Consider the following 26954-nt stretch of genomic DNA (forward strand, 5'->3'; position numbering starts at 1 on the left):
TGCGAACGTGCGTTACGGCTCTCGCCGCACCTCAGTAACAGGTTCTACTACTAGGCCGCTAAGATATACGTTTTCCGTTTGTCTTTATTTTAGGATTCGTCGGCATACCGGCTCGGGTAAAGTAAAATGGAAAGAAAAGTGGAAAGTTCTATATACACTTGTGCGCGTACTAATGCGCCTATCTACTCTTTTTTTTAAGTTTGCTTCTTCCTTCTCACCCGCTACCAGACCCCGGTTGGTCGGCAGTTTTAGATTTCGATTATAAAATTGGTTTCCGCTCCTTGACACGCGGTCTATCTAAATTCCCGTCCGCCTCGCTTGGTTTTGCTTAATCTTTGTCTCGGTGCTATCATACTTAGCTCAGGTCGGGCCATCCCGCGCATTTCCCGACAACAACACAACAACAAAAAACAATCCGACACCGCGTGCAGCATGCTGTGCGCGTTTCTATTTTCATTTACAGCTGCGCAGCAACGTAATGTCACGCGCCCACGTTGCGTTTAGTTTGCTTCCTCTGGGAGGATCTATTGGCGCACACATACTCACACATACGCACACACTCACATTCGCGCACACGCACTATTTAGTTCAAACAGTCAGTCTCAACAACCGCGCCGTTGTTGTCTTGATGCTCATTAAATGTTCTCTCCCTTTCAAAAAAAAAATTACAAAAGGATTTTAAGGGTTCGTCGCCTGCTTCTTCAGGTTTTTCTTCTCTTATTCTGCTCAAGGAACTCTGCGGGCGAGGGAAGGCCCGGCGGGCGGCGAACCGTTCACCGGACGCTCACGCCATTGATGGTGATGATGTTGCCGCGGCTGGTCGGTTCCGGCTCGTACACCTCCTCGTTCGTCCGCATCTCGTACGGCGCGTCGTAGAACTGTTCGCTCGGTATTTGGTCGTAGATGTTCTCGCTGCCGGTGCGCGAGCTGGCAGTGTTGTTGTTGCTACTGCTAAGATGGTTGTTGTTGTTGTGGTGCGTCAGCTGGCTCGGCGGGGGCGGATGGTGCCCCGCCCCGGACTGGTGGAACGTGTTGAACGTGACCAGCCCGCCGCCCCGGTTGGTGAGATCGAAGTTGTGCCGCCCGTTCTCCAGGCTCGAGTACGACATGACGGCCGCATTCTGGTCCTCCTTGTGTTCGGCCGCCTGCACGTTCTCGGTGTTCTTCACCGGGCGCGCCTTGTTGCGGTGCAGAAACAGCACGCCGATCAGGATGAGCAGGATGACGATGATGGCGGCACCGATCGCGATCCCGGTGCCGAGACTGTTCGTCTCCTGCGCATCGTTTACGATCACTGGAAAAGAAAGAAAGAGAGAGGGACAGAGTTAGACAAATCTCGTTTCATCAGTTTCGCACAAAAAAGTTGCACAAGAACAAAAACAAGCACTTACATTCACACCGTGGCTCCTCGCCACTCCATTTGCCATCGTCCATACATTTGCGCAGGTAGGGCCCGATTCGATTATAGTGCGGCACGCAGTGATACTCCGCCGAACCGCCGTACACGGTCGATTCGTTTACCACGATGACCCGTCCATTCTCGATGTCCGCCGGGCGGCCACAATCGATCACTGCAACAGAAAAAAGCACGCGCGTGAAATACTCCTCCACCTGGCAAGACTGCGCCCCGTGCACTACTTACGCTTGCACACTGGATTCCTGCCCGACCAGTGCCCGGTCGGCAGGCAGGTGCGCGTCCCGTTCCCGACCATGTACCGGCCCTTGCTGCAGCTGAACTCGGCCTGCACGCCCACCCGCCGGCTGCCGTAGCTGACCAGCAGCGCATCGGACACGTTCATCTCGTTGCACGTGATTTCGACGCACGCGGGCGTCTCGTGGCTCCAGGTGCCGTCCTCCAGGCAGAGCCGGCGCGACACACCGTCCAGCTTGAAGTTGCCGTCGCACTCGTACAGTGCTGCCGCACCGTAGTAGGTCGCGTTGGTGGCCAGCGTCACCTTGCCGTGCGTAACATTCTGTGGCATCTCGCAGTCAACGTCTGTTGGAAGGGGATGAGAAGATAATCAGTGAGAGCACGGGCGGATTTATCCATCTTGGGACCCTAAGTGGGGAATCGAAATGGGGCCCTTAGATTCCTTAAAAGTCCCCAAAATATAGCAATAGCAACAAACAGTACACTGTTCGCATTTTGTATGTTTTTTTTTTGCGAATACCAAATACATAATTCTGTATTCGTTGAGGATTCATTCTTATCTGTCCGTTTATATGGCAGTTATTGGATTATTTTAATGATACCTAAAGTTTTCGTACAATCAAACTTAGGTATTTTGCATATTTTTAGGTTGTCCATCATCGTTGTTTCCGGTAGTGCAAATATGTCAAAATTACATTCAAATATTAGTATTTGGTGTAAGAAAATATTCATTTTCTAGATAAGCCTTTCATAACCAATCCGCATGTGGTCATTTTTTTAAAGATAAGAGTCTTTGGTATGGAAATGAATCACACAATGAAATGAAAAAGTTTCGTTAATAAAATTCCTGATCTAGTTGGCCTTCCTTGATTCAGTTGCCCTGACCTTGACCAATTTGACCACTGTAAGAACCTAGCAATTGGTCTGGTGCTCTCCAACCTTTTTAGGTTCGTGGACCACTTGGCTTTGAAACTTCATATGCTGTGACCCACATCTATTGCAGGCATTCATGTGATAGACTTTGTTCAATAATTTTAATTAAACTTATGTTTAAATCTTATTCCAGGCGCGCCTGTTGAATGTTGTTGACATGTGGAGATCGAAAATTGAATCTTCCTTGTGGGAAAACAAATGTACGATATGTATCGTATTAGGGTTTTATTTTTGCGTGAACCACTTCTGTTAACGCCACACGTACCACAGGTTGGAGACCACTCATCTAGTACATATAAAAGACATTTTTGGAATGCATAACAAAAGAAAAACGAATTTTACGAAAAACGAAAGTTAGCAGATCTTTTGATTTCATTTTGGGATGATAGTTACGTTACAAAATTTTAATCATTGGTGTAAAAAAGTAAAAAAAATAGCTGTAGCATATTATTTTCAATTTATCATAGGCCTCTCATATTTGCAGCATTTGCATAGTTTTATGGCATCTAACTAGATTCAGTACGCAAACATAATGTGCAAAAACTTGCCATGACTAAAGTGTTAGTTTCAATACATAGCAGTAAATTTTTGAAGTTGATATCGGTGTCATTTTGATTATCACTATTTTTAAGCAGAAATTAAAAAGCGAATTCTTACTTTTGATGCTGTCTAAAGACCATAAATTACAACCGGTCATTCAGTCCAGTTAAGATCTTCATTTTACAGAGGAGGGAAGGTGTCATACAAGTCCTTAGTATCAGTTATTATCTTCCTCCATAGAAATTTTCATTCATTATGGCGAACAAAATCAGAGTCATAAGCCCACCTGTAGCTTATCTAATCACATTGGTCTTGGTAGGATGCCTGATGGAAAGCTTGAGATCGTTTGTAACATTCTATCAAAAGTAACACGTGTTTGTGCTGACATCCGATTTCATCTGGTTTCTAAACGTATTGCAGAAATATAATGTTCTATCTTTAGTATATTTAGTAAAAATGTGAGTGATTTTTTTACTTAGTCTTTTTCTTATAAAATGGCTTAATTGATCGCCAAGTGCCTTGATTGATGGGTAAACAAAAAAAAGTAATGTTCGTAAACTACATACATATGAGTAAGTCATTCACAATTTTGTATGAGGTTGAAACTAAATCGTGAGTTGTTTCTTTTAAGAATTGTTCATCAAATACTTGTTACTAACAAATTTAATCATCGGAAAGGATAATTTACATTACATAATTTACATAGATTTTTTAACCCTTTTATAAAATTGTGCGGAATTGAAAGCTTAGTTTCATCAAAATAACTGTTAATTTTCCTTCTATGACTACAACAGTTTTTGCAATTCTTATCTTTTTTAATGCATACATGCATAGAGAGGATGTAGAAAAATCCGACAAGGTTTTATGACGATGCATGGTCTGATAATTCATATAGAAACCTGCGAAGTTGAAAATCTCTTCATGTTTCAGTACAGTCTGTTCCCGAGTTACACGGTTCTCGACTTACGCGGATTGGGAGATATGCGGTTTTCTAAATTTGACAGATTAAATGTCAAATCAGTACAATTTGCTTAAATTTCGGTATAAATTGCATTTTTGCTAACAAATTGAAACCGCTTAAAAGCCAGAAATATTAAGTTTTCTGAACGAATCATATCAAATAAATGATAAAGTGTATAAAAGTACTAATTTAAATCTAAAACTCCAAGTAATCAATAGTATTTTAGTCAAAAAACGTGAAATTCGACTTACGCAGATATTCAAATTACGCGGATTCCTCGGGAACGCAGAAACCGCGTAACTCGGGAACATACTGTAGTCCGGAATTGACTGACTTGTACTATAGAAGCAGAAATGCTTCTACAAATAAATTTCACTGAACAAAATTTGTATGATTTACTGTTTCACTGATTCTTTAAAAAATGGACGACAATTATTATCCTTTACTTGCGTATTTGTAGACTTGTCCTTGCAATCGAAACTATCGACGAAGTCCCATTAGCTTTTTCATGTTTTATCGTCATGAGAGGTTTTATTGTTAATATGGAAGAATGCGAAAGTATGACAAGTTTTTCTAGACCTTCAAAAATTATCTCAAAAGTTTGTAACAACTTTTAATTGCTATAAACGTTAACAACACATTCCACACACTTACTTGTAAGAATGTACTATTTAGAGAAAGATTTAGTTTTCCGTTCATATGAGCAACAATAAAAAAATGAATCGCTTATAAAAGCGAACTAACATGTGAAGGTTTAGTTCGGGCCGCCAGCAGCATTCCGCTTGTAGGAAAATTCGCCTCTGGTTGAGAGTTTGGAGATGTGATGATGATGATGACGACGATGATGATGAAAACTTATCCATTCGTTCAGTTCGCTTTCAAGGCTGTAGAACGCTCAAACGAACGGATGAACTAATGTATGATTAACAGTAGTGTTGGGTTTCATGAATCTTTCGTTGAGATTCATTCATATGAATCTTTAGTGATAAGTGATTCGAATCTAGAATAGACTCTTGAAAGATTCATGAGTCTCTAAAGATTCATGAATCTCCAAGGATTAATGAATCACCAAGGCCCCGTAGATTGCCATTGTATAGTATGCCGTATGGACAGAGTACTAGCGACAGGCTGGCGAACCATTTGCCCATTTGAAATCGAGATTCAGAATCAATGAATAATTTCAAAGATTCATTCAGAGTCATGAATCTGAATCATATTTCTTCTTCTTCTTCTTTTAGGCTTAGCAACCGTTGTCGGTCAAGGCCTGCCTGTACCACTTGTGGGGTTGGCTTTCAATTACTTTTTGGGTTACGGCCCATAGCAGGATAGTCTGTCGTACGTATGGCGCGCAACGGTCTATGTGGGGCTTGAACCCATGAGACCGGCTATCATATTTACCCAACACTAATTAACACCATGGGATCGGTTTTGTAAACTATCCATACAAAATGAGAACGATAGGCAACGAATGAAGTTGATCGCTGCAAATATTGTGCTGAAGAACGAAAGATCTTCCGCATTGGTTAAGTTTTTTTCACGAACGAACTAATTGACATTCTCATAGAAAGAAGTCAAACCTAGTAATAATGTAAAGCGCCCAAATTGGCCCTAGTACTTACAGACACATTCCGGTATTTCGCCACTCCACAGCCCGTTCTCCTCGCAGGTGATCAGCGCCTCGCCGACGATCTTGTACCCGCGCTCGCACCGATACTTGGCAAGCGCACCTACCCGGAACGTCTGGGCACCGCTGACCGTCGCGTCCGACGTGCGGATCAGCGTGCGGCCGTACATGCGATCGTTGCCGGTCACGCTGACGAAGCTGTGCGGCGTCAGGGTCGGCTCGGTGCAGCGGATCTCCTCGCAGCGCGGTGCCGTCTCGCTCCACAGGCCGGTGTCGAGACAGAGGCGCCGGTTCACGCCGGCCAGCCGGTGCGAGTTGGCGCACGAGTAGACAACCTCCGACCCGAGGAACGTGGTGTTCTGCGTGTAGCGGTGCGACCCGAACGGAATAGGCGTGAGCGGGCCGCAGTCGACGTACTCGCAATCGGGCGCATCGCCGCTCCACTGGCCCGACTCCAGGCAGGTGAGCGTATCCTCGCCGCGCAGTATGTGTCCCGGATCACAGTGGTACTGGATCGAAGAGTGGATGTTGTAGTCGTACCCGATCACGTACGAACCGGGCGGCACGTGGGGCGTCTCGCAGGTGATGACTGTGTGAAAAAGGGAAGAGCTGTAGAGACGGTATGCAGAGAGAAGCGATCCTTCAGCAGCGAGCTACTTACGTTCACAGGCGGGCGCACTGCCAGACCACTTGCCATCCTTCGTGCAGTAGAGCTCCTGCGGCCCGACCAGCCAGTAGTCGTCGTCGCAGAAGTAGCGCACCACCGATCCAACGGTGGTGGAATCGTTCAGCAGCAACATGTTGCCCCGGTCGGGGCGGGCAGGCATGCCGCAGTCCACGTACCGGCAGACCGGTATCTTGCCGGTCCAGTTGCCGCCCAGCCCGCATGACAGGACCGGCTCGCCGATCAGCACGAAGCCATAGTCGCATGTGTACAGGGCGGTGGAACCGGCCCGCCGGCCCGACACCTTGATCCGGCCGCCCTGAATCGGCGGCGGTTCCGGACACCAGTCGATTAGACATTTGGGCTGCGTGCCGGACCAACCGCTCGCCTGGCACGTCCGATTCTCGTTACCGATCAGCGTGTAGTTCTCGTGACAGGTGTACGAGGCCTGCACGCCGAAGCTGGTGCGCTGCTCCGACAGTATGATGCCACCGTGCTCAATCTCCGGTAGCGGACCACAGTCGACGTCTGTGGGGGAACAAGCAACAAAGTGCGTTAAACAAAACCGCCTACCTCCCCACAAGCGCTTCGACTCACATTTACAGGCCGGTGGAGTGCCGCTCCAGACACCGTTCTGCTGGCAGGTTCGCATCTCGACCCCGATCAGCGAATGGCCGACCGGGCACTGGTAGGTAATGTTCGCACCCACGGTATAGTTCCGCCCGACGATGGTCGTGTTGACCAGCGCTTCCGGCGAACCGCACGATAACGGATTGTGCTGGCAGATGTAGTTGAGGTAGTCGAGATTGCAGCCCACATCGTTCCACAGCCAGCTGCGACCGCCGTCTAGCACGACGCAGTTCTGCTCGCCGTTGTAGTTGTTCGGTTGATCCTTGCCCCAGGTTGGCTTCAGTACCGTGTCGCCTGTTGATTTGTGAAGCAAAGATGCCGTGAGATGAGCGTAGTGCAGCATGGATAACAAAACGAAGAAACAAGGGATCGCTGTCGCTAGAACAACCTCCCCAGATGGCAGAACAGCAGCTCTGTTAAGTTTTCTTGCCATCTCCTGGATATCGGAATGACTAAAGTTACTTCAAGTATAGGTAGAGAGGACCTTTTGATACTACCGTAGGTCTGAGTCATTGGACGGTGGTGCTAGAAAAAGATATCCAAGACTAAAATTTCTCTGCAGACTATCGTATATTAACCATCTTAGATCTTGGCGGGCGGTTTTGATATAAACAGAATTGGCCTGCGACTCTCCTAAGCAGCTGAAGTTTACTAAGGGATCGAGTAGACGACAAATAATCTCCAATTATAGTGTATCGAGAAAACTAATGATTTGACCGTGCAACCATCTACTGATTTACAAACACGATTCATTCCACTTTTAGGAACGGAACACACTTTTGAAGTAGTCTAAAGAAGTTCCATACAGTTGGTATCATAACTTGTGCCGGAGTGTAGTCGTCGACTTGCACGATATAATAACATTTAATAACAACTGCGTGGTACTTATTAGTCTAAAACGCCTGTTTATACCGACATTTCGTCTCATCACTTTTCGATACAAATTGGTTGATATGGCTTTTTTCCCCTTCAAATTCTTTTCGATTGTATAGGAAAGATTTCACAGCAATCTTTCACGCAATTTCGAAGCATTTACGAAAGTATAACTTTTCCGATGGGTACGAAATTAGCACTTATGTCTCTAAGACATGGACCCTCTCCAAAATTGGAGGAACCTGTCTTGGGCAGGATCTGGAGGTAGATGAACAGAAGAATTGTTGGTTTTGTATGTGTAGAAGGACTATGGAGGACTCGCTACAAGAAAGAAAGAGAGGGCTCCCTATACCCAAGACTAGTGATGGGTAAATCACTAGTTACCACAAGACTAGCTGGCAAAAATCCGGAGTCTACTCGGATCCGAGTTCGATAATTTCCGAACCGTATTCGGAAGATACGTCTGCCCTGCATTATAGGTCGGAATCGTCCGGAGTGATGCGGAGTTGTCTGAAGTCATCCGGAGTTGTTCGGCATCGTCTGGAGTCGTCCTGAGTCATCCGAAGTCGCCCGAAGTCGTCCGGAGTAGTCCCGAGTCGTTCGGAGTCGTCCGGAGTAGTCCGGAGTAGTCCGGAGGCGTCCGGAGGCGTCGGGAGTCTTTCAAAGTCGTCTGGAGTCGGAGACGCCCGGAGTCAGAGACTTCCGAAGTCGGCTGGAGTTGGATTTCAAAACATAGCCCTTTAGACGAAGTGCAAGCGCAAAGTGGGAGACAAACAACATAAACGAAATGGAATGCTTGATAATAAGGACTCCGGATGATTCCGACTCCAGGCGACTCTGGACTACTCCGACTCTGGACGGAACTGGTGATTCCGATTTTTCTGGAGTCTGAATCGGACTTACAATAGTCGGAGTCGGAGTCGGATCGAAGTCATGGGCGCGCAACAGAGAGCACATCACTGTACAAGACAGCCATGTAGATAACAGTCTATGGCAAGCCTAGACTGACTACAGTTATTGCCTCAAACATGAAGAAGAGAAAATAACTGCTCATCTTCTCCTTGAGATCTGTAGCTCTGAACAAAATCAAGTTAGCTGTAGCGTTCCAAGATTTAAGCGGTGTTTAAACGGCATTAGCGTATCATGTATTTCAAAATGGTATGACAACGACGAGTGGGAATGGTGCACGATACGAAAGGGAAGTACTAACATTTGAAATCTTCCCCCCCCCCCCCCCAGTTTGTGATTGATAAATGCTTACAAACAGGTGTCCCTGTACCACATTCATCATCACCGCAATCAGCAGCAGTAAGAAAACGTTTGCCTATTGTTTCTTTTTTAGTTTTCGGTTCTCACCATTGTCCCGTACGCGCACTTGCGGGGATGCTGTTGAAAATGAAAGCACCATAAAATGGCCAATTATGACTGTATGCTGTGCCCTGCAGCAGGCCGTGAGAATGTTGGCCCTTCGGGTCGGATTTGCATCGGCCGCGTGCGTTGCCATTCGCAGCCGATAGATTTTCCCTCCCGTCATTCAGCGCTGACCGCTACGTTTGATAACCGATGACATCGCACGAACCGCTCCGTGCGATTGTACGATTGTGTGCAAATGATGATGCCACCGCCGGCCCGCTGTTAATTATCGACACTGACCCCCTACCGGCCGGTAGTTTTTGCTTTGCGTTTTGCCAAGTTTGCAAAGTCTCGCGCTTACCGTTAACCCACTTCCAGGTGCGTGACGTAATGCCCGGCTCCTTTTGCGCCCCGATCCACACGAGTTGCGTCCGAAGGTCGGTCTTGCGCCGCTCCAGCTCCGAGATGATGTAGTCGGTGGTGACGCCACGGAAGTCGTGTATCAGATCGCCACCTGCCAGTGTGGAGGGTGAGAAAAGAGTGTGATTCGTAAGGACCAAACGTAAGGGGATTCGACCGAGCGTGCGGGACCTACCGTGCGATTTGCAGACAGCCCGCGCCTTGTCGAAGCTTTCGCCGCGCGTAATGTGGAACTCGTAGCACGTTTTCGCGAACGTCGTCAGCACGGTCTCCACGCTTAGGTTCGGCGAGGCGCACCGGTCCGACGAGAACTCGTCGTTGGAAAACACCTCCACCTCGCACAGGCTGAGGCTGCTCTCCACGCCGACCAGCTGCACCGTCACGTACTGGCCGATTAGGGGCCGGGCGCAGGTGAACGATTTGGTCGTGCCCTCGTCGACCGTGCCCGGGTACCAGGCGCACAGCGGATTCCGCTGCAGATCGCTACTGCTGTTGCCGACACGGATCTCCAGATCCTGCAGAGGCTGGTGGCCGCAGCAGCCGCGCGTCGTAATCCGCACCACTCGCACCGCTTCCGGCGTAAGCAGATCTACCCGCCACCACGGGGACACCTCCTTCTGCGTTTCCGAGCACTCCTGCCCGTCCGGATTCTGGTTGCCCGGTTTGCCATCGTTCGCGTACCCGGCCGGTCCGGCCCGCGTCGCCGACGACTGATTCACCGGCTTCCGGTATGCCACATTCGTACCTAAATGGGAGTAGCGAGGCTCAGGTGAGTCAGATGCTTGTGCGCGTTCGGACGAGAGTGCGCTAGTCAATTAGCGCCCTCCCACGGTCAGTGGAATGTGCTAAATTGGAAAGTGGGCCTGTCGGTACCAGGTCACAAAAAGAGGTTCAACACTTACCACAAAATGGCAGTTCGCGGACCCATCCTTTCACCGGGTCGCAGCGAATCGTCTCCGACCCGAACAGCTCATAGCCGGGATCGCAATCGTACCGGGCCGACTTGAGCCCTCCGCTGCCGTCGGTCGCCTTCTCCGTGTGAACCCGCGCATTCGCTGGCACTGCCGGGGGACCACACACTGGAAGAGAAAAGAGAGCAAACGACAGAATCGGTACGTTAATAAATTGGACAGTAACTTACAAGATGCATACAAAAAAAAAAAAGAAATCAAATACGAGTGCAAAATATTCTGGGAAGACGATCATCTTTTTTAACGAGAGACATGGGATTGAAAAATGGCCGCTTTACCTACTATGATGGCATACTATAATCCCGACCAATGCTAATCTACTAAGTAATAATTTAAATCGGGGTTTTTGCCAAATAAAATAAAACCCTTCAAATTGGGTAACACCGCACATTAGAACCTAGAAAATTCGCAGAAGGCGTAATCGTCATCATCAATAAGGAGAAGAAAAAAAACACAATATAAAACATCCTCCCAGGAAGGTTCGTGTTTTGAAACGCATTGAAATCTCCTTTACCCATCCCCAAATGTGGGGTTGCGTAAGGCAGCACTGAATGCTGGTTCATTGGCCTCCTCCCCCCTCCTCCCCTGCCGGGCCTGCATGCACATACGATGAGCTCAGAGCGAATGTTGCCCGGCCAGGTGAAAAGGTGACTTCAACGGTATGCCGGCGGCGAACCCTCCGAGCGCCGGTGGAAGATTCATTCAACTTTCTGCCGATCGGCGATGGTAACTAATGAGTGTGTATGTGTGTGTGAGTGTGTGTTTTTTTTAGTTCGGTCAAGCTGCACCAAACGAGTCGCCCACGGTTCGGCGTTGGTTATTTCACCTTTTTTCACGGGACCTGAAGGTGTTCAAAACAAATGTGAACAAAAAAAGGCAGAAATATCCATTCCCAAACCTTTTTGCTTTTTGCTGTACATTGGGACAGGCTGATGTATTGGTCTAGTGGGGGTAGAAGGAAAGGTTAAAGGATTAAAATGTATCACACAAGCTGTTTCCTAACCTTTTTACCAAAACACCAATCTTCAGTTGTTTCTTTTAGATTGCATATCCCCTCCCTTTGACACATTTACGTTTCTCGGAAGGATGAATAAATCAAACCTTTTTGAGGGCATTTAAATAACGAAAAAAAAACAAAAGCAATTAAATATATTTCTCGTCACCAACTGGGGCAATAAGCTGCTTCCCTTTATCTACATCGGCCACAGACAGACTTAGCGACCAAACAAGCGCAAACCAGGCCACCTTGGAGGATAGGGTATGGCACTCGCACAGTACTAACTTTCGCTTACTAGCTACGTGACACCAGAATAGGTTCCAAATTTGGTCTGCGCGGTAATTATAAAGCGTTTTTGTCGAACGTTTTCGGCCACTAACCTTCTCCAACGAAAAACAATGGTTGCACACTTTCACTTTATGAGCGAGCGTGCATAAATAATTAATCGAATTTAATTTGTGTGCACTCACTCTCCCACACATACAAACGCAACCAACTCGCGCAACCATCCGGTTCAAATTCTTCGCCGTTTGCTTGATTGCAACAAGTTTATTGTTATGCAGGTTTGAGCGCTTATGTGGGTCTGTGCTTACGTTTCTTGTGTTGCCCTTGTTGTTCCTTCATTTTCCGTACCGCACACCCGGCCCCCACGAAGGATAGCTGCCGAGCAGGACCGCCCTGAGAGCGGGGCAATAAAATCAATAGTACCCAATTCAATAATCCCATCCGGAACGACGAACGTAACCTCGCTAGGGCTCTGGTTGTCGGCGCGGGACGGAAACAGAGACTCCAACAGGGCTGCTTGTGTATGTCTGTATGTGTGCGTGTGATCGTTCGTTGGGAGCGCAACTTCGCAAGTGAAACCGAAAGTTGCCGCCGCTTGCAGCTCGGACGTCATCTCCCGCATGCCGCATGCTTCCGCCGCCAGCAAAGCTTTCTCGCGCGCAGCCTCCGCGATGGGTGGCAATATAAAAAAACGCAGGGCCCGCACCGCAAACGGCCCGTGAGGATGTAGAGCGTGTCGGTGCGGTAGGAAGGGCGGGCGTTACGTGTGTTACGTGCTTTCCCATATGCCGGTCCTTCCGCTCCCGCGGCGCAGCGAGAAATGGAAATCGATTTCTTCATTTGCATCGAATATAATCGGGCGAACCCGAGGGGCGGGATGTGCAGCGTGCGATAACACGGAGCACATAGCATGTGGCGTGATAAACGCTTCGTCGCGAAAGGGAGAGGAGAGGATAGGGAATGTGGTTGCAAACGCAGCATTGCAATTTTGTTGTTGCCGGCGGCTTCGGCCATGAAAAACAGATTTTCCAAACACGCTAAGTTTCGTTTTCGTGCGCGAGAGCATGTGTGAAGATGACGCTCGCAAACATTCGACGAGGAAATGTAAAAGACAAAGAGAGAGAGAGATAAAAGAAGGTAGAGAGAGAGAGAGAGAGAGAGAAGGGAAGAGAGAAAGAGAGCTATCCTTCAGCTATAATAAATCATTTTCCTTTTCAACGTGGGTTTTGTTTTCTTGTTTCCTTTCGAGGCCTCGATCGGTACAGACAGAGCCATATCCAAATTGGAATGGAAAATGGTTTTGCCAGACGATGATGAGCCGCCATCGTGTATGTGTGTGTGTGCGTGTGTGTGTGAATGCATGTGAAATGAAGATTTAATTGAAGACCTCTCTCTCTTTCTCTCTTTCTCTCAAAGATCGTTTCAGCGTACTCTTTTGTTTGCGCGGGGGTCTATCTTGAACGTTTATGGGGAGTCTGTTTTCCTGATCGCGCATGGGAGAATGCATCTTTTTAAGTGCAGCGGTAATAGGTATTATTATTATCACGGCGTACATCAGCCACCCACAGGAAGGTGTTGTGTGTTTCAAAGGGATTTCGAACCACAACCGCTACTTTGGTTTGAAATTTACGCGTCCTGATTCGATCGTTACATTGTTGAGAGAGCAACACGTTGCCATTAAATTGGACTCTTAACGCACACCGCTTCCAGCTGCTCACGTAGCGCCATCGTAACGTAATTAGTCTCTCACGCCGCAGGTCGTGAGTTCGGATCTAGTTTAGTGGGAGGATTTACGCTGAGTCCGAATTTTAAGTTTAACAAAAAAAATCAACTCCCAAAAAAGGAACAACATGTTTGCATCAGATAATGGGTATGTGGTTTGTGTGAAATATTAAAAAGTGACCACAAATAAAGAGTGACTAATAATGCACAGGGGTCGGGCCAGTGTGTGGAATGGAATTTATTCAGTTGATGCTAATTATATGTTCACGACCATCTTTACCAGGCACACACACACACATACACACACACACACACACACACACACACAGTCGTAGCACAGACCTTGAGTTGTTTCTAACTAGCAACACCACACTTAAGAGGCTTGTTGCCGTGTGCGTGCCTTGGCTATTGAACCATCCATCTAAGACGCTTCAATCATAAATTAAAAAATAAATGTGTGAGCCAGCAGCAGCATCATCCACCGAAAAAAGAACCCTTGCACACACAATTTCACACACACACACACACACACACACACACACGTACAAAGTTACTGTCAGAGATGCGTGTGGATAGATTTTCGGAGGGAAACACACATGCTAATCACTTTTTGATTAGACCGACCCCGACACGAGGTGGCCTTTTGCTTCTTTTCTCTCGTGTGTCGCGCACACATTGCGTTGACCTTTCGCGTACACACACACACACACACACACACAATGTACACTGTGATACGCATCAGTTGCATCACGGTCGCCTCGCCGCTTGTTTTCCCACCCACTCCAACCCCCGCCTGCAGGTGGAAAAATGCAAAAATCCGTAAACCGCAAGAAAAATAATGAGATGCTAAGCGGGTAGGTAGGAATGGCAATGGTTGGTAGTTAGTGTTGCCTGGCGGTTGTTTTTTTTTTTGTTTTGTTTGTCCTCTCCTTTGCATTTCGTCAGTGCGCGTTTCCATCCGATCCCGAGTGACGAGTGACATTTTGCTGTGGCAACCCCCGTTGTCAACATTTTCACCACCACGCTTTTGTTTTTGTGCAGCCCGGCGTGTTGCATTCGCGCGTTGTTTGGCGGCCATGGTGGCCTCGATGTGTGCGCGCCGAGTGTTGCGCACACACATTTTGGCCCGGAACACGGATTTCGATTGGCCAGTCGAAAGGGAGTTGGGAGGATTCTTTTGAAAGCTCTTCTCTTCAATTAATTAGCTTACCGCTGTGCAGTGGTCCGATTCTGGCACGAGCAAACAAAACAAAAAAAACACCACCGTGCCATGAACGAGAATAGCGCGCCGAATAAATTTCACGGAATAAGGTTGCCAACGCAAAAAAAATAAAATAAATAAATAATAAAAAAAGCAAAACCCAGCCCATAAGGCACGCACAAGGTAAATTGCGCAGAATCATGCCGGGCATCAGTTTTGCGCCACTCTAAAAGAGAAACGCACCCGTCAATAAGCGGGTCGAACGCGCGGTCCGCGCGCGACATCATTCCTTTGGCGACATGTCATCAGGTTCTCGCCCGTTTTTTTCACACGCACACACACACCGAAAAACCTCTGCTCGGGGAGAAAACTCCTGCCGGAGAAATTGGATGCACCGCAGTGAAGGGAGGTACAGAAACCGTTAGATTTTAACGCCCCCCTCCCAATCGAGTGCTTTCTTGAGGCCTTTGTGGCTCTCGTCTTGCTTCTTCTTCTTCTTCTTCTTCTTCTTTTTTCTACCACAGCGTCCGGCAGACAATGCGCAAGCGGAGCGTGGGTGTGGATGTCCCTCGAATGTATAATTTCGACCGTCGGTTGACCCCGTTCTTCGGGCTCCTGGGGATTCCTTGTGGCCTCACGGTGGCCTGGCTGCAGGTGACTGCCTGTTCCCAACGCCGCTCCTCCAGCTGCTCGAGCAGGCGTGTTTAATAATGGGGTCTCGGCATTCCTCCCTCCACGGTGTGTGCACTGTGCATGCAAATTGGAGGGTCGGCAATCTGTCAATTGTTAGGAAAGCGAACGCTCTTCTTCCTCTTCTGCTTTTGGCCCTCCAGGTTGGAATGGAAGTAGCCGGTACGCTACCGAAAATGCCCCTTTACCGATCTGGCTGCCGGTATTTGGTGTAATGAAGCAATATCGTCCAGTCGAAGCAGGCTCCATCATAAAAAAAGCTCGATTGCGTGCTGGGGAGGTTACCGGCCTTTCGAGAGACGTTCGTTCGTGTGTTTTTTTTTCGTTACGATGGCTTAAGATTTTAATCATCGATTCGATTGGACGTATTCGACAAGATCAGCGTCACGAAAAGAAGATAGTCATCAGCTAAGTCATCAGCGCAGCGACAGCGAAGGACAATACTGGAGCGTGATGTGCAAGTGCAAGTCAAGGCTTCATCTTTGAAACGCTCGTAAAACGAAAAAAAGAGCGCTTTGCTTCTTTGATTTTTATAAGACTTTGCACATTTTTCTTACTCAGATTTGTGTTAGAAATACAATATAAAACACACTTCACATAACCACAACAAGCTACGTACAAGTAATGCCGCTCGAACCGGGTGAAAGCACACGGGTGTTTCTAATGGTTTTGCTGCAGAAACGAAACAAAAAAAAACCCAAAACCCTTCGCTTTCGATTGCGCAACGCAAACCCACGGACCCTCTCGTGGCATGTTTCTTTCTCCGTTTTTTGTTGTTGTTGTTGCTATTGCGTTTGCATGATCGTCATCATAACGAGTGCGCATCACGAGTTGCAACAATTCGATTATCAATTGCCCTACATAACATTGGCCGGTTCTCACCTGCACCACCTGTGTCAGTGACGGAGTACACGATTTGCAAAAATAGACACGTCAGACACTCACAAAAACGCTTCAACGTACCTTTCTCTCTAAAATGTACACCTATATGTGTGTATGTGTGTGTGTGTGTGTGTTTGCACTTGTGTAATTCCGATGTAAAGACGCGGGTTTCAATTGAAGCGTGCTAATACGTATGATGAATACGAAGGTGCGAAAATTATTTGAGACGCATAAAAAATGGGGCAGCAAAAAAAACGACAGCAACCCAAATGGAACAAGATTTTATAATTACGGCGGCAGCGGCCCGAAACCGATAATCAGCGCGCGTAATCGAAATCGAAAGCAGTCTGAGACGTTGGCAGCGAGCAGCTCCACGGGCCGGGAACACGATGCAGGAAATGAGCGTCCTGTGCAGTGCAGCCGTGCGGTTAGCTAATTTCAACCAGACCAGTGAAACGAACGCACAGCGGAATGTGTCCCGGATTTTAGCGGATCTTCTTATGCTGCCAATTTGCGAACACCCTTTCCGGCACAACAATGGCGCAAAAAAAAACCAAAATTCACCACCTTTGAACCTGCCTACTGAGGTGAAATATGAAAGACTTCAATGCGCTGGCAAAGCGACGAACTTTTTGGTTTCGTTTCTCGCATCGAAGTCGTTCGTTCACTTGGGGTGTTTTTTTTTTTGGTTTGTTTGGGTCTCACGGGTTCTTTCCTGTTCCTGCAACCGAAAGGGGTTACATTTTAAGATCAACACACATGCACATACCCATACATGCATACGTTGCATATAAGCGAAAGTAACCCACCCTGAACGAAAAACATGCTTCACACGGCAAACTGTACCAAATGCATGTACACCTTTGGAGAGTGGCAGCAGGGAGTGCTCCCCTTCACAGCAGCTGCACTTCTCTCGGCGGACGGGTCGGGATGGACGGGCAGAGATGCTTGAGAATTTTGCGTAACGTCCGGAAGAGCGTGCGTTTCAGTTGCGCGGAACTGTTTTCGCATATTATTAATAAGTGAACGAGGAAAAGCAGCCGTTTTTTGGTGTGGTTTTAATTTTCCTGTTTCGCACAATTTAACTCTTCCCAATGAGGCAGTGATAGAGGGGCCGGAGGGAAGGAGTTTCACACACTATTACTAAGGGAATCAATTTTCTATTATTATGAGCGTGTGCTGAGGGCACTGTGAAAAATGTGATTAGACATAGGTCGGCTCCCGATTCCCCGGCCTCAACACGGTATACAATTAATGGATGCCTTCACACGTACTTTTGCTTTCGGAGTGTATACCGTACTTGGGTGCTGGTGTGTGAGTGTTTTTTTTTTACTTTTTTGATGGTGAAAACAATAATTAAACGCTGCCGATTTCAATGCCCCGATAAAGCGTTGATTGGTATGCATTGAGAGAGGGCAGGAGAGATGAAAAACGTTCACCCCTGAAGCACATCCACTCCCTCCTCTTCCCTATGTGCTTGTCTATCTCTCCCTCTGTTTCGTACTTCTAATGCTTCTCCAAAAAAACTTGCCCCGAAGAGCCGAAAGCCGAACCCACGAAAAAGAAGAGAAAAAAAGCGCAGCTGTGAAAGTGAAAGTTATTGCTGCACGCTTTCCGTTGCCCCCTGTTGCTGTTGCTGTTCTCCTCGCACCCGGGGGGAGGGTTGAGTATCTCGCACGGGGTTTTATGTGCCACAGCAATGAGCACTACCGAGGGCTATGCAGCAGGCGCCATTTTACTGTACTGCGTTGTGCAAAATTGTGCAACGTGAATCCAATTTCAATGCTTCGAATCGCACCGAACCTCAAATTACATAAAGAAAAGCAGTCGCCAAAACGTTGTCATGCTTTTCGCTCACTCTCTCTTACTCTGTCCGTCTGTTTGCTGTTTACCGTCCGCCCTCCTGCGAGAGGATCTGAAAACCGACACCAAGCTGCAAGGTTTGGTTTTGCGGTGTTTTTGTGTTGTGTGTTTGCGTGTGATCGCTCGTGTCCAACCTCTCCAACTAATACCGACTTGCTCATCAATTGGCAAAACTTGTGGGGTTTTGCCACCAGGCACTACCACATTACTGCAGGCGATAATGCTGCTGCTGGCCAATTAGTAGCAGCCAGCGTGAAGGCAGTGCTTGGGTGAAAATTGCCCCAAAGCGGGATTGCAAACTCAAACCAGAACAGATGGTGGATGTAAATGAAGTTTAAAGACGGTTAGCGATCGGTCACGTTGTGACAGGTACGGGTGGCCGCCAGCGGTTGCAATTTAATTGAAAAAAAAACCCGAATCGAACCAATGCAGCACTCACAATTCAATGAAACGTGTCTTGTGTCATGGTTTCTTCTCGGGCGGTTCGTCGCTTTCGCGTCTGAAGTCTTTCGTTTGCAAACGTTTCGCATACGGTGCGAGGCGGTCGCAAACAGACAGTTAGAATGGCATTTGGCACACATACAGAGCAAATATGTAATGCTCCGTTATTCTCAAACAACATTAATCAGCAACAATAAACAATAAAAATTGCTGTAGGAGAATAACCCGATTTAACATTCAACTCATTGGCCGCGAATTCTGAAAGGCTATAAATATTTACTGCCATGATTAATTCCATCCCCCGTCACACTGGATTCAAAATTACAGCTGAGGGTTTATTGTTGCTGCTGCTTGCTTTAAACCATCTTCAAAAGAACAACAACACTCTATCATATCCTTTAAGCTTCAGTCGAAGGTGCTTTGCTTTGCGATTCTTTTGCCTTCTTCCGCCACGCTTGATGGGTTCGCCGAAGTGCCGGCAGTAGATTTGTTCTCTCTCCCTCTCCACGGTTTGGTAATTTCTAGACGCTGTGTGTGCATGTGTGTGTGGTGTGTTACCACTAAGAGTAGCACAAAAAACGAGAACACCTTTTCCTGCGATCGGTGAGTATCGAATTTGATTTGCTATTTAGTCCGGTTGGGTGTTGTTGGTACTCCACTTAGCGATAGCGACACACTTGGTGTGGTAGTAGTAAAGGCACAGGCCTAGTAAATCGTGCTTGCTCAGTAGTAGGGGAAGGTAGGTTTCGGTGTGTTTGTGTGACCGGGTGTTTGAATGGCCAGAGCAGCAGCAGAATTGGTGTACACGCGTATATCTCCGCTGTGGGGTACGTGGTTTATTTATTCATCCATTCTTTGCAGCCTAGCGTTTTCTGCTTCGTTTTCTTTCCGCTCGGACGATACGCACACAACCACCCACGGGTACTTAATAGAGAAAACCGCCAACCCAATACTGTTGGCAGCTCTGACGACGGTGAAACAGGTTTCTCGCTTGTGAGGCACAAAAAAAAACAGCGTGACAATTCAGGTTGTGAAACGGGCAGAAGGGAAGAGATCTTGAGGAATAAAACACAGATATCCTATATACAAACAACGATTTGATCCATCATGCCTCCCTCGCTTTCCGTCTCCTATTAATCGCACACAGCTAAAGAAATCCATTCTTGGGGATTTAGAGTTGATTTTTTACATCTCTCTCTCTCTCTCTCTCTCTATCTCTCTCTCTCTCTCTCTCTCTGGCTACCCTTTGAGCGCAAAGCAAATGGATATTCCTCTCTCTACCCTAGATGCTTCAAATGTCACCCCTTAGAGACATACGGGGCGTCGATTTCCTTGACACTTAAGCGCACACAGAGGCAGAGATACCCCAGGACAGGAGAAGTACAACCAGATCTCTTTTTATGTAGATTTTGGGCAGCAGAGTGTCTTGTCTTTACCACACACACTAGTATACAGCACTACGCTCTGTTGCTGTGTGCTTGTAAACACCCCCCTTCACCTGCTGAGCTAAGCTGCGCGCGCACTTGAGAATTGAACCAACGTGCAAACCATTGAAACGGAGGCACCGTGCGTGCTTGACCATCGCCTAGCGATTGGGAACGGGGTGTTAGTAGCGGCACTTAAACCGTGCGTCAGAATCAGAGCGTGTAGGCAGAATCCAACTGACTTCGATCGGTTTCGATCGATCGGGCGGGGTTCGGTGGCGGACAAAACTAGTTTTAATTCATCCCAAACTGTTGCAAGACCGTCACCAGACCGACCTATGCGACGGTATGGGTGTAGCTTCTAAGGATTCCGGTGTGCAACACGGCGGAGTAGGACCCTGATTCTCGCTTCCCCAGTCGCGCTTCTCGTTTCTTTGCGCCGGCTCGAAATTATTACCCTCAATACCGATCACCTCGGCGCGCCAACCACACCACAGGACGGGGTCGTATTGGCGAACTGTGGCTGTGCACCATGCGAAAGGGTTGTACCTGTTTCGCGCTATAAAAGGTGCGGTCCGGGAGTGAGTGTGGACGCAGGTTTTTTTTTTGTATTAATTTATTTTTTCGCCTGCGTGCTTGTAGCCACTAGAACAGAACTGAACCGATCCTCACCCTACCGTATCAGTAGGTGAAGGGAAGAGGAGGTGGATTGGTTTAATTTGCTACCACTTACCGCTTCGCTGGCCGTTGCTGTGGCGATGAAAGGAAGCAGAAAGAAGTGGTTGTACTTGAACGGCGACGGCCGTTACGGTAGAACTCCGTTCGCCATTACTTTGTTCCAGCCAATAACCCCGCACACCCTTGTAGTGCGAAAGGACATTGAAGCGGGAGCATGGTTCGCTCAAGAAGGATATCTTGGTTTGATTTTGAAAGGCACTTTTGGATCGTCGAGCCGCGCACGTAAATCTAGAGCTCGTCGAGGTGTGAAGTCACGACACACTCGAAAAAACGATGGAATCGTGCCACATAAATCAATCTCCCATCTCGAATTGCGAGAGCAAACAGATTGGTTGATCTAGGGGGGTGGGGAACAAAACTTTCCCTTCGTTAATCTGCTGAATCTTCTGGGCATTCGAATTGCCGCCAGTGGTGTAATTCTGACACTAATAACAATGTAGGCCAACCGAAAGGAACGACAATCTGACACGAAGATGTTATTTGCCTATAACGGAGACATGTTGGACGGAGAACGAGTTTTTAGGTTCTAGCAACTCATGCAAGGTTGGAAGGAACCGTTGCAGTCAGCCTATTTACAACAATTAAAACGATGGAGCGCATTTCCCAGTGGCTTTTATGCTCCAACGAGCAGAAAGCAGTAAAATGAGAATGAAGCTAAATTGTACCAGTGAGAACAACTATGTTTCCCTTAGGATTTAGTAACAGCCACAGTACGCCCCAAAACAATGCCGCCCTGAGACAAACGACAGTGCGCGTGGAATGACCACACCGCCGGAGACGAAAAGCCCGTGGACAGCGGACACCATGGACTGCTCTGCTGCCTGGAGAGAGCAAGAGAGTACCTTCTTCGTACCCATTAACAGATCGTTGCCCTTGATTTGAAATTCCGGACACTGTTAAGATGTGGCTGGGTAACGATGCAATAAAAAAAACACACAAATTCTACCGCCTTGTCCGTTTCCCACTACCGCCGTGGAACGGGCAGGAGATTTTCCAACTATTTCTTTTGTTGTTTTCCAACCGCGGGTTGGGTCAGAACGTTTTAGTGCCGCTTCCGGCTTGCTACTCGAAATTAACCTCATTTACCTCCCCTCATGTCCGAAAGCGAAGAAAGGGGGAACAATAACTGAAAAACAATAAACCCATCAAATGTTGGGGAAAAGGAAAAATTAACCCCACTTCAAAAAATGCTCCAAAAATTGATGTCTTACTGTTGCTGGGGTCGTTGGCGCCTTCCAACCTACGTAGGTGACGCGACTGCATTGTTGATGTGTGTTTTGGAATGCAGGGACATTCATTCCCATGGCATTCCCTCCCCGCGGGCAGCCGAGAATGGGATCAGATAGAAAATTGAAATACCACGCTGTACACGCTGGTGTGCACGCGGGAAAACTGACTCCCGGGAAACCCCCCCAGCCCCCCCCCCCCCCCCCCCCCGCTCGCCTGTGTGACGCTTCGGACCCAAGGCACCGGATGACGGATGGCCCAAACTGGGCTGCAATGTGTGAGGCTTTTAATTATCGCACATCCACAGCTAAACCGCCTGCGGCTTATCTCTGCCACCGGCCACAGCGCTGCCACAAAGTAAGCGTTCGGCTGGCACGCGGGTTTAAGGGCGCGTTTCCCAAGCCTTTTTCCCACTGACCATTGTATGGCTGACGAGCCCACGGAGCAGAGCGAACATTCCCAAAGCCCTTGAGCCGTACGTTCCTCAAGCCGCTCGGTAGTATGGCCCGATGGAAAGGGGCAAGGTATCGCTATCACAAGTACGCGGTCTGCGCGCGCTAGAAAAACGAGGACAACTGTTCGTCATTCCATCAAATTACCACGCGGCCCGTCGTACGTGGGATTTCGTACGGCTTGGAAGGGAGCAAAAAAAAGGGAAAGATTTCTCCCGGCAACCACACAGCCAAGAAGAAACGGAGAAAGAAGTAAAAAAAAACTGTCCATCCTCGGTTGGCGTTCGTACCAGACAAAACGACCAATCGGGCGTACCGGACAGACTGGTCGCAGTTGTGACTTAGCAATTACAGGGCCCGGTGTGTACCCGCTCCAACTGTGCCCCCACCGTTCGGCCCCAAACACCCTCCCGAAACATCTAGGCCGGGGGTCAGATCGGTTCTCGTGAAGATGTGCTTCGTAGCTTGCTAGGCTGCAGAAGCCTCTTCTTTGCTGTTGTTGCTTTCCTTCTTCACTCTCCTTTTCCTGCTTTATCCATCTTTCATTTGCTGGTGCGTTTTCTAGGTCACACTGGGGGCAACGTGGTCGTTTGTCGATTACGGGCGCGCTACGGTGAGAACGTTCCGCGTGTGCCATGCAGTGGGCCTGTGGTTGTTGTTGTTGTTTTTTTTTCGGCTTGCCGAAGCGGGGAGCCTTCTTTTCGAGTTTCGGTCTTTTGCCGCCCGGTGTGGGACTGCTGACGCTAATTAACCGATGCAATTCTTCCGAGTGTGGCGACGCCGACCTTCGCCACACTTTGTCGATGATGGTGAACAATTTCCGGCGGCAACTTTTACAAAGCAACAAGCAACAACAGCAAAAAACGGTCCCATTTTACACCAACAAGCGTCAGTTTCGATTGTGCCGAATGCGGAAATAAGAACGCCCTCTCTTTGCGGGCAGTGCCAGGGGTAATGGATGGTGGGGGTTTCGGTATTGCAGGCAAAAAGTAAACGGTTGAGAAGCTCCATTTAAGAGAACGGCACATCCTAAATGCGTCCAATATCCACCGATCAAACATCGATTCTGTTGGAAACTGTTTTGACAGGTGCGTCCGTGTGTGTGTTTGAGCGAACTGTTTGAGCGCGTTTGAGACGACTGCCGCCGTGGTGCGGCAAAAATGGAAACGCATTCGGTGGTTCCACCTGGCCAGCTTTTGGTACGTACTTTGGTTGACCTTTTGCGATGCCAGCCAAGGTGCGCTTCCGTTGAACACTATTCTCCAGCCACATTCTCGAATGTCACATTTGATGCACTTTTTGCTGTGCACTTGGGTCGCAGCTACCGAAAAGTGGATTGAAAAAAGCTCCCCCAATTGAAGCTGTTTACAACAGCAACAGCAAAAACTGAGCGTCGTGCGTTGTGCCAATGCCACAATGTTTTTTTTTTAGTACGTGTAGCACGATGGGTGACGCGGGTTTTTCGTTTGCCCAACGACATCGGCCCCAATCTTGGTCACGCTGGACCCCAAAACCTGTCTGAGTGGGTGGCTGGACGTGAATCAAAACCGTGGACAGTGAAGAGAACAGAAGAGAAGAATAAGCAACAAAAAATGCAAGATACATCCGTTACTCATGTTTTGTTTGTTGTGTAGATTACACCGAAAGACAGAGAGAGAGAGAGAGAGAGAGAGAGAGAGAGAGAGAGAGAGAGAGAGAGAGAGAGAGAGAGAGAGAGAGAGAGAGAGGAGAGATAGAGATAGAAAGAGAGGAAGAAAAAAAGGAGAAGGAGATACAACTGCTAAGATCTAGTGATCTGACTAATTGCTACGGTGTGCGGTGGGTCCAACGGTGAGCGGACCAGACTTAGACCTCCACAACAACATCACTGTCACGGCACGACGAGTGGTAGGGGCTTTTCGTGATATCATTACCATCGGTTGTATGGCTGCAGGGCTTACGAGTCTTAAGGTTGCAACCCAATCGCCCCCTTCCCTTAACATATTCTTTTTTTTCAGACGATAGACACTCGAAGAACCTTTACTTTTAGTCGAGATGCACGGGAAGGTGCATTTGCCAGAAACAATTTAAGGTACCGCAATGATTGCCCGGCTGCAGCTGTTGCTGCTGCTGGATGGTGGATCAATTAATAGACATTAAGAATAATGGGCCGGTTTAAGGGAGACGAATGGGTTTGGAGGTGTTAGCAACCGATATGCAAGATGCGAAATCATTGGGCCGATCTTACTCCGCTATTTCGCTAAACCTTTTGTACTATACGCTCACACTCGTACTCGCTCTTTCCCGTGCAAGCGCTTCTCGAAGCGTTCCGGTTCGAAGGACCAAAAAATCGTACCAATCCATCCGTCGCACGGTCGGCGTTCAAAAAGCTGCTGCTAAAGCCCTGAAGTTTGCCCGGGTCTGGGAGGAAACTACACGGTATACGGCGTGTGCCGTATCGTGAGCAGGCGAAAGGACAGTTCGTGCACCACTCACCTTGACTGCTGACACCGGCACAGGTGAGGTTGATCGTAATGGCGACGGTAAGCAGTGTGGCCGCCGTGCGCCAGGTGGCGCCACCGGCCGGTTGCTGCTGCGGTTGCTTGCTGCGGCAGTAGCGGGCAGTTGATCGCTGTTGGTGTTCACCCGGACTGTTTCGGCCACCGTCCGTGGCACCCCGTGGTGGGTGCTTCCATTTCCTCATGCTGGGGACGCGCTTCCCGCCGCGTGTAAAACGGTCGCGATGGTCGCGGTGGTGTCCACCGAAATTAGAAAGCCCGCAGTACGATACGCTGGACGCGTCTAATGATCAGCCAGACCTCTGCCAGGGTACGGCCATGTAAGTTGCGGTGTACTGTACGAACGCCGCTATGCGCCGGCAATGAGGAAGTGAAAGGACTGCAGGTCCACACACAAACACAAACACACACTCACACATGCACACACACACAGCGTGTGCGGCCCGAGAGACCTTCTCGTTAGGCAGTGAACGCTTACACTTACTTTAGCAGTTGCACACACTTTTACACACATACACAAGTACACAAACAACACACACACACACAGCAGTTCAGGTTTTCGACTGCGGGGCACTGGATCACCGGACACTGCCGCTTACCAAACACTCAATTACGGCACACTACCTAGAGTTGAAGAGTTAAGAGAGCTAGTTAAGAAGGTGGTCGAGCTAGAACCGTCACGAGAACCCCTCTCGAGAAATACGACGTGTACTCAAACGTACAAAAAACAACCCATTCTTTAGCAACTGTTTGTACACCAAACAGATCCTAAAGTTGGCGGAAAGATCCGGAGCTGAACAACCCAAACAAAATCATCCCCCCCCCCCCCCACCTAACACAGCCTTGTAAGCTGCCGAGGAGCTGCACCGAATGCACCGGAGATTGCGTGCAAGAGAGCTGCAGCTAGTAAACGTAGCCCGACAATTTGGACGTAGCCCCAGTATCACCCAGCAATGCATTCCCCGTCCCGCTTGGATGACGGGAATCGCAGGAAAGGCGGCAGCGACTGGTTTTTCCTGTTGTTGGTTGGTGCGGTGTGTGTCTCTACGTCTGTCCTCGATCCACCACTTCCTACGGGTGTCTACGCTCACGACTGCAGCTTGGTTGATTGTTACGGGTGGTGCTCGTTAGCGGGCACTCTTCCTAGTTTTCACTTTCGCTCAGTGCCGGTTTTTCACCATCTCGGTGTGATCGATACGATGGAGAACTGGGCGATGATGGGAAACATGCACCGAACCCTATACCTGCAGCATGATTGACAGTGGCAGCGCCACTTCCTTTCCTGCACGGACACGGTTCTGTCCCCGATTCCCTATTCTGGGGTTTGTTGTTGCTGCGGTTGCTGTTGCTCTATTTTCATTTTTCGTTTTTGATTCTTCCCAAGTGCACAATGCACAAACACATGCACACACACACACGACAGCTGCAGTCGACCCCAAAGGCAGCCGTGCAAACTGGTTCAGGCTCAGAACTAGGGCAGTGGGCAGCCCTGTCGCAGTGCACTCCGCGGGGGAGGGTTCGTCGCCTGTGGCAGCAACAAATCTCCGAACGATTTCGTGCACCAGCGGAATGCCAAACGTGTCGGCTGGCGAAGGGGCAAATCAAAGGGGAAGTTGCAAAAAGGACTCTAAATAACGCACTCACACACACACGTACAGGGGCTATGCGTACCGTTTAGCGTCCGTTTTGAACCGGATTGATTGTAATGTTTTGCGCACAGCGTCGATGCTGTGCCGTCGTGTGTTGCTTTCTGAGCAACCGCTCGGTCGGTTACGTGTGCGGAACGATGCTTTCGGTTCGGACTAGCACACTGCCTTACGCGCTGAACCGCTCACCTTTACTGTCGAAATAACACAAGCACCACGCGACCGTCCGCTCTCTCAAGCGACATACTCGAGGCACTCGACTGGTGGT

General features: G+C 48.4%; 1 protein-coding gene across 4 annotated transcripts; it reads right to left on the minus strand.

The window, feature by feature from the left end:
• Nucleotides 1–59: 59 nt before the first annotated feature.
• On the minus strand, nt 60–26954 carry LOC120951985 (sushi, von Willebrand factor type A, EGF and pentraxin domain-containing protein 1). 4 transcript variants are annotated; one of them, XM_040371044.2, is made up of 11 exons: nt 26876–26954; nt 25018–25664; nt 10552–10728; nt 9825–10394; nt 9591–9743; nt 6971–7297; nt 6371–6901; nt 5705–6298; nt 1643–1996; nt 1392–1571; nt 60–1294 (listed from the first exon to the last, which is right to left on the minus strand). In XM_040371044.2, the coding sequence occupies exons 2-11, from the start codon at nt 25223–25225 to the stop codon at nt 774–776; spliced, it is 3615 nt and encodes a 1204-aa protein (XP_040226978.2). In that variant the 5' UTR covers nt 25226–25664; nt 26876–26954; the 3' UTR covers nt 60–773. The 4 variants fall into 4 exon arrangements, with proteins under 4 accessions (XP_040226978.2, XP_040226995.2, XP_040226962.2 ...); XM_040371061.2 differs by having other exon boundaries at nt 25018–25660; nt 26712–26928; XM_040371028.2 differs by having other exon boundaries at nt 26712–26928.

This window comes from Anopheles coluzzii, chromosome X (assembly GCF_943734685.1).
Source record: "Anopheles coluzzii chromosome X, AcolN3, whole genome shotgun sequence".
Taxonomy (NCBI): Eukaryota; Metazoa; Arthropoda; class Insecta; order Diptera; family Culicidae; genus Anopheles; species Anopheles coluzzii.

Coding starts and splice junctions, on each gene's coding strand:
- LOC120951985 (XM_040371044.2), bottom strand. CDS start 25,225: ATGAGGAAATGGAAGCACCCACCACGGGGTGCCACGGACGGTGGCCGA. Junction 9,744..9,824: donor GGCTGTCTGCAAATCGCACG/GTAGGTCCCGCA, acceptor CCACACTGGCAG/GTGGCGATCTGATACACGAC. Junction 6,299..6,370: donor CAGTGCGCCCGCCTGTGAAC/GTAAGTAGCTCG, acceptor TTTTTCACACAG/TCATCACCTGCGAGACGCCC.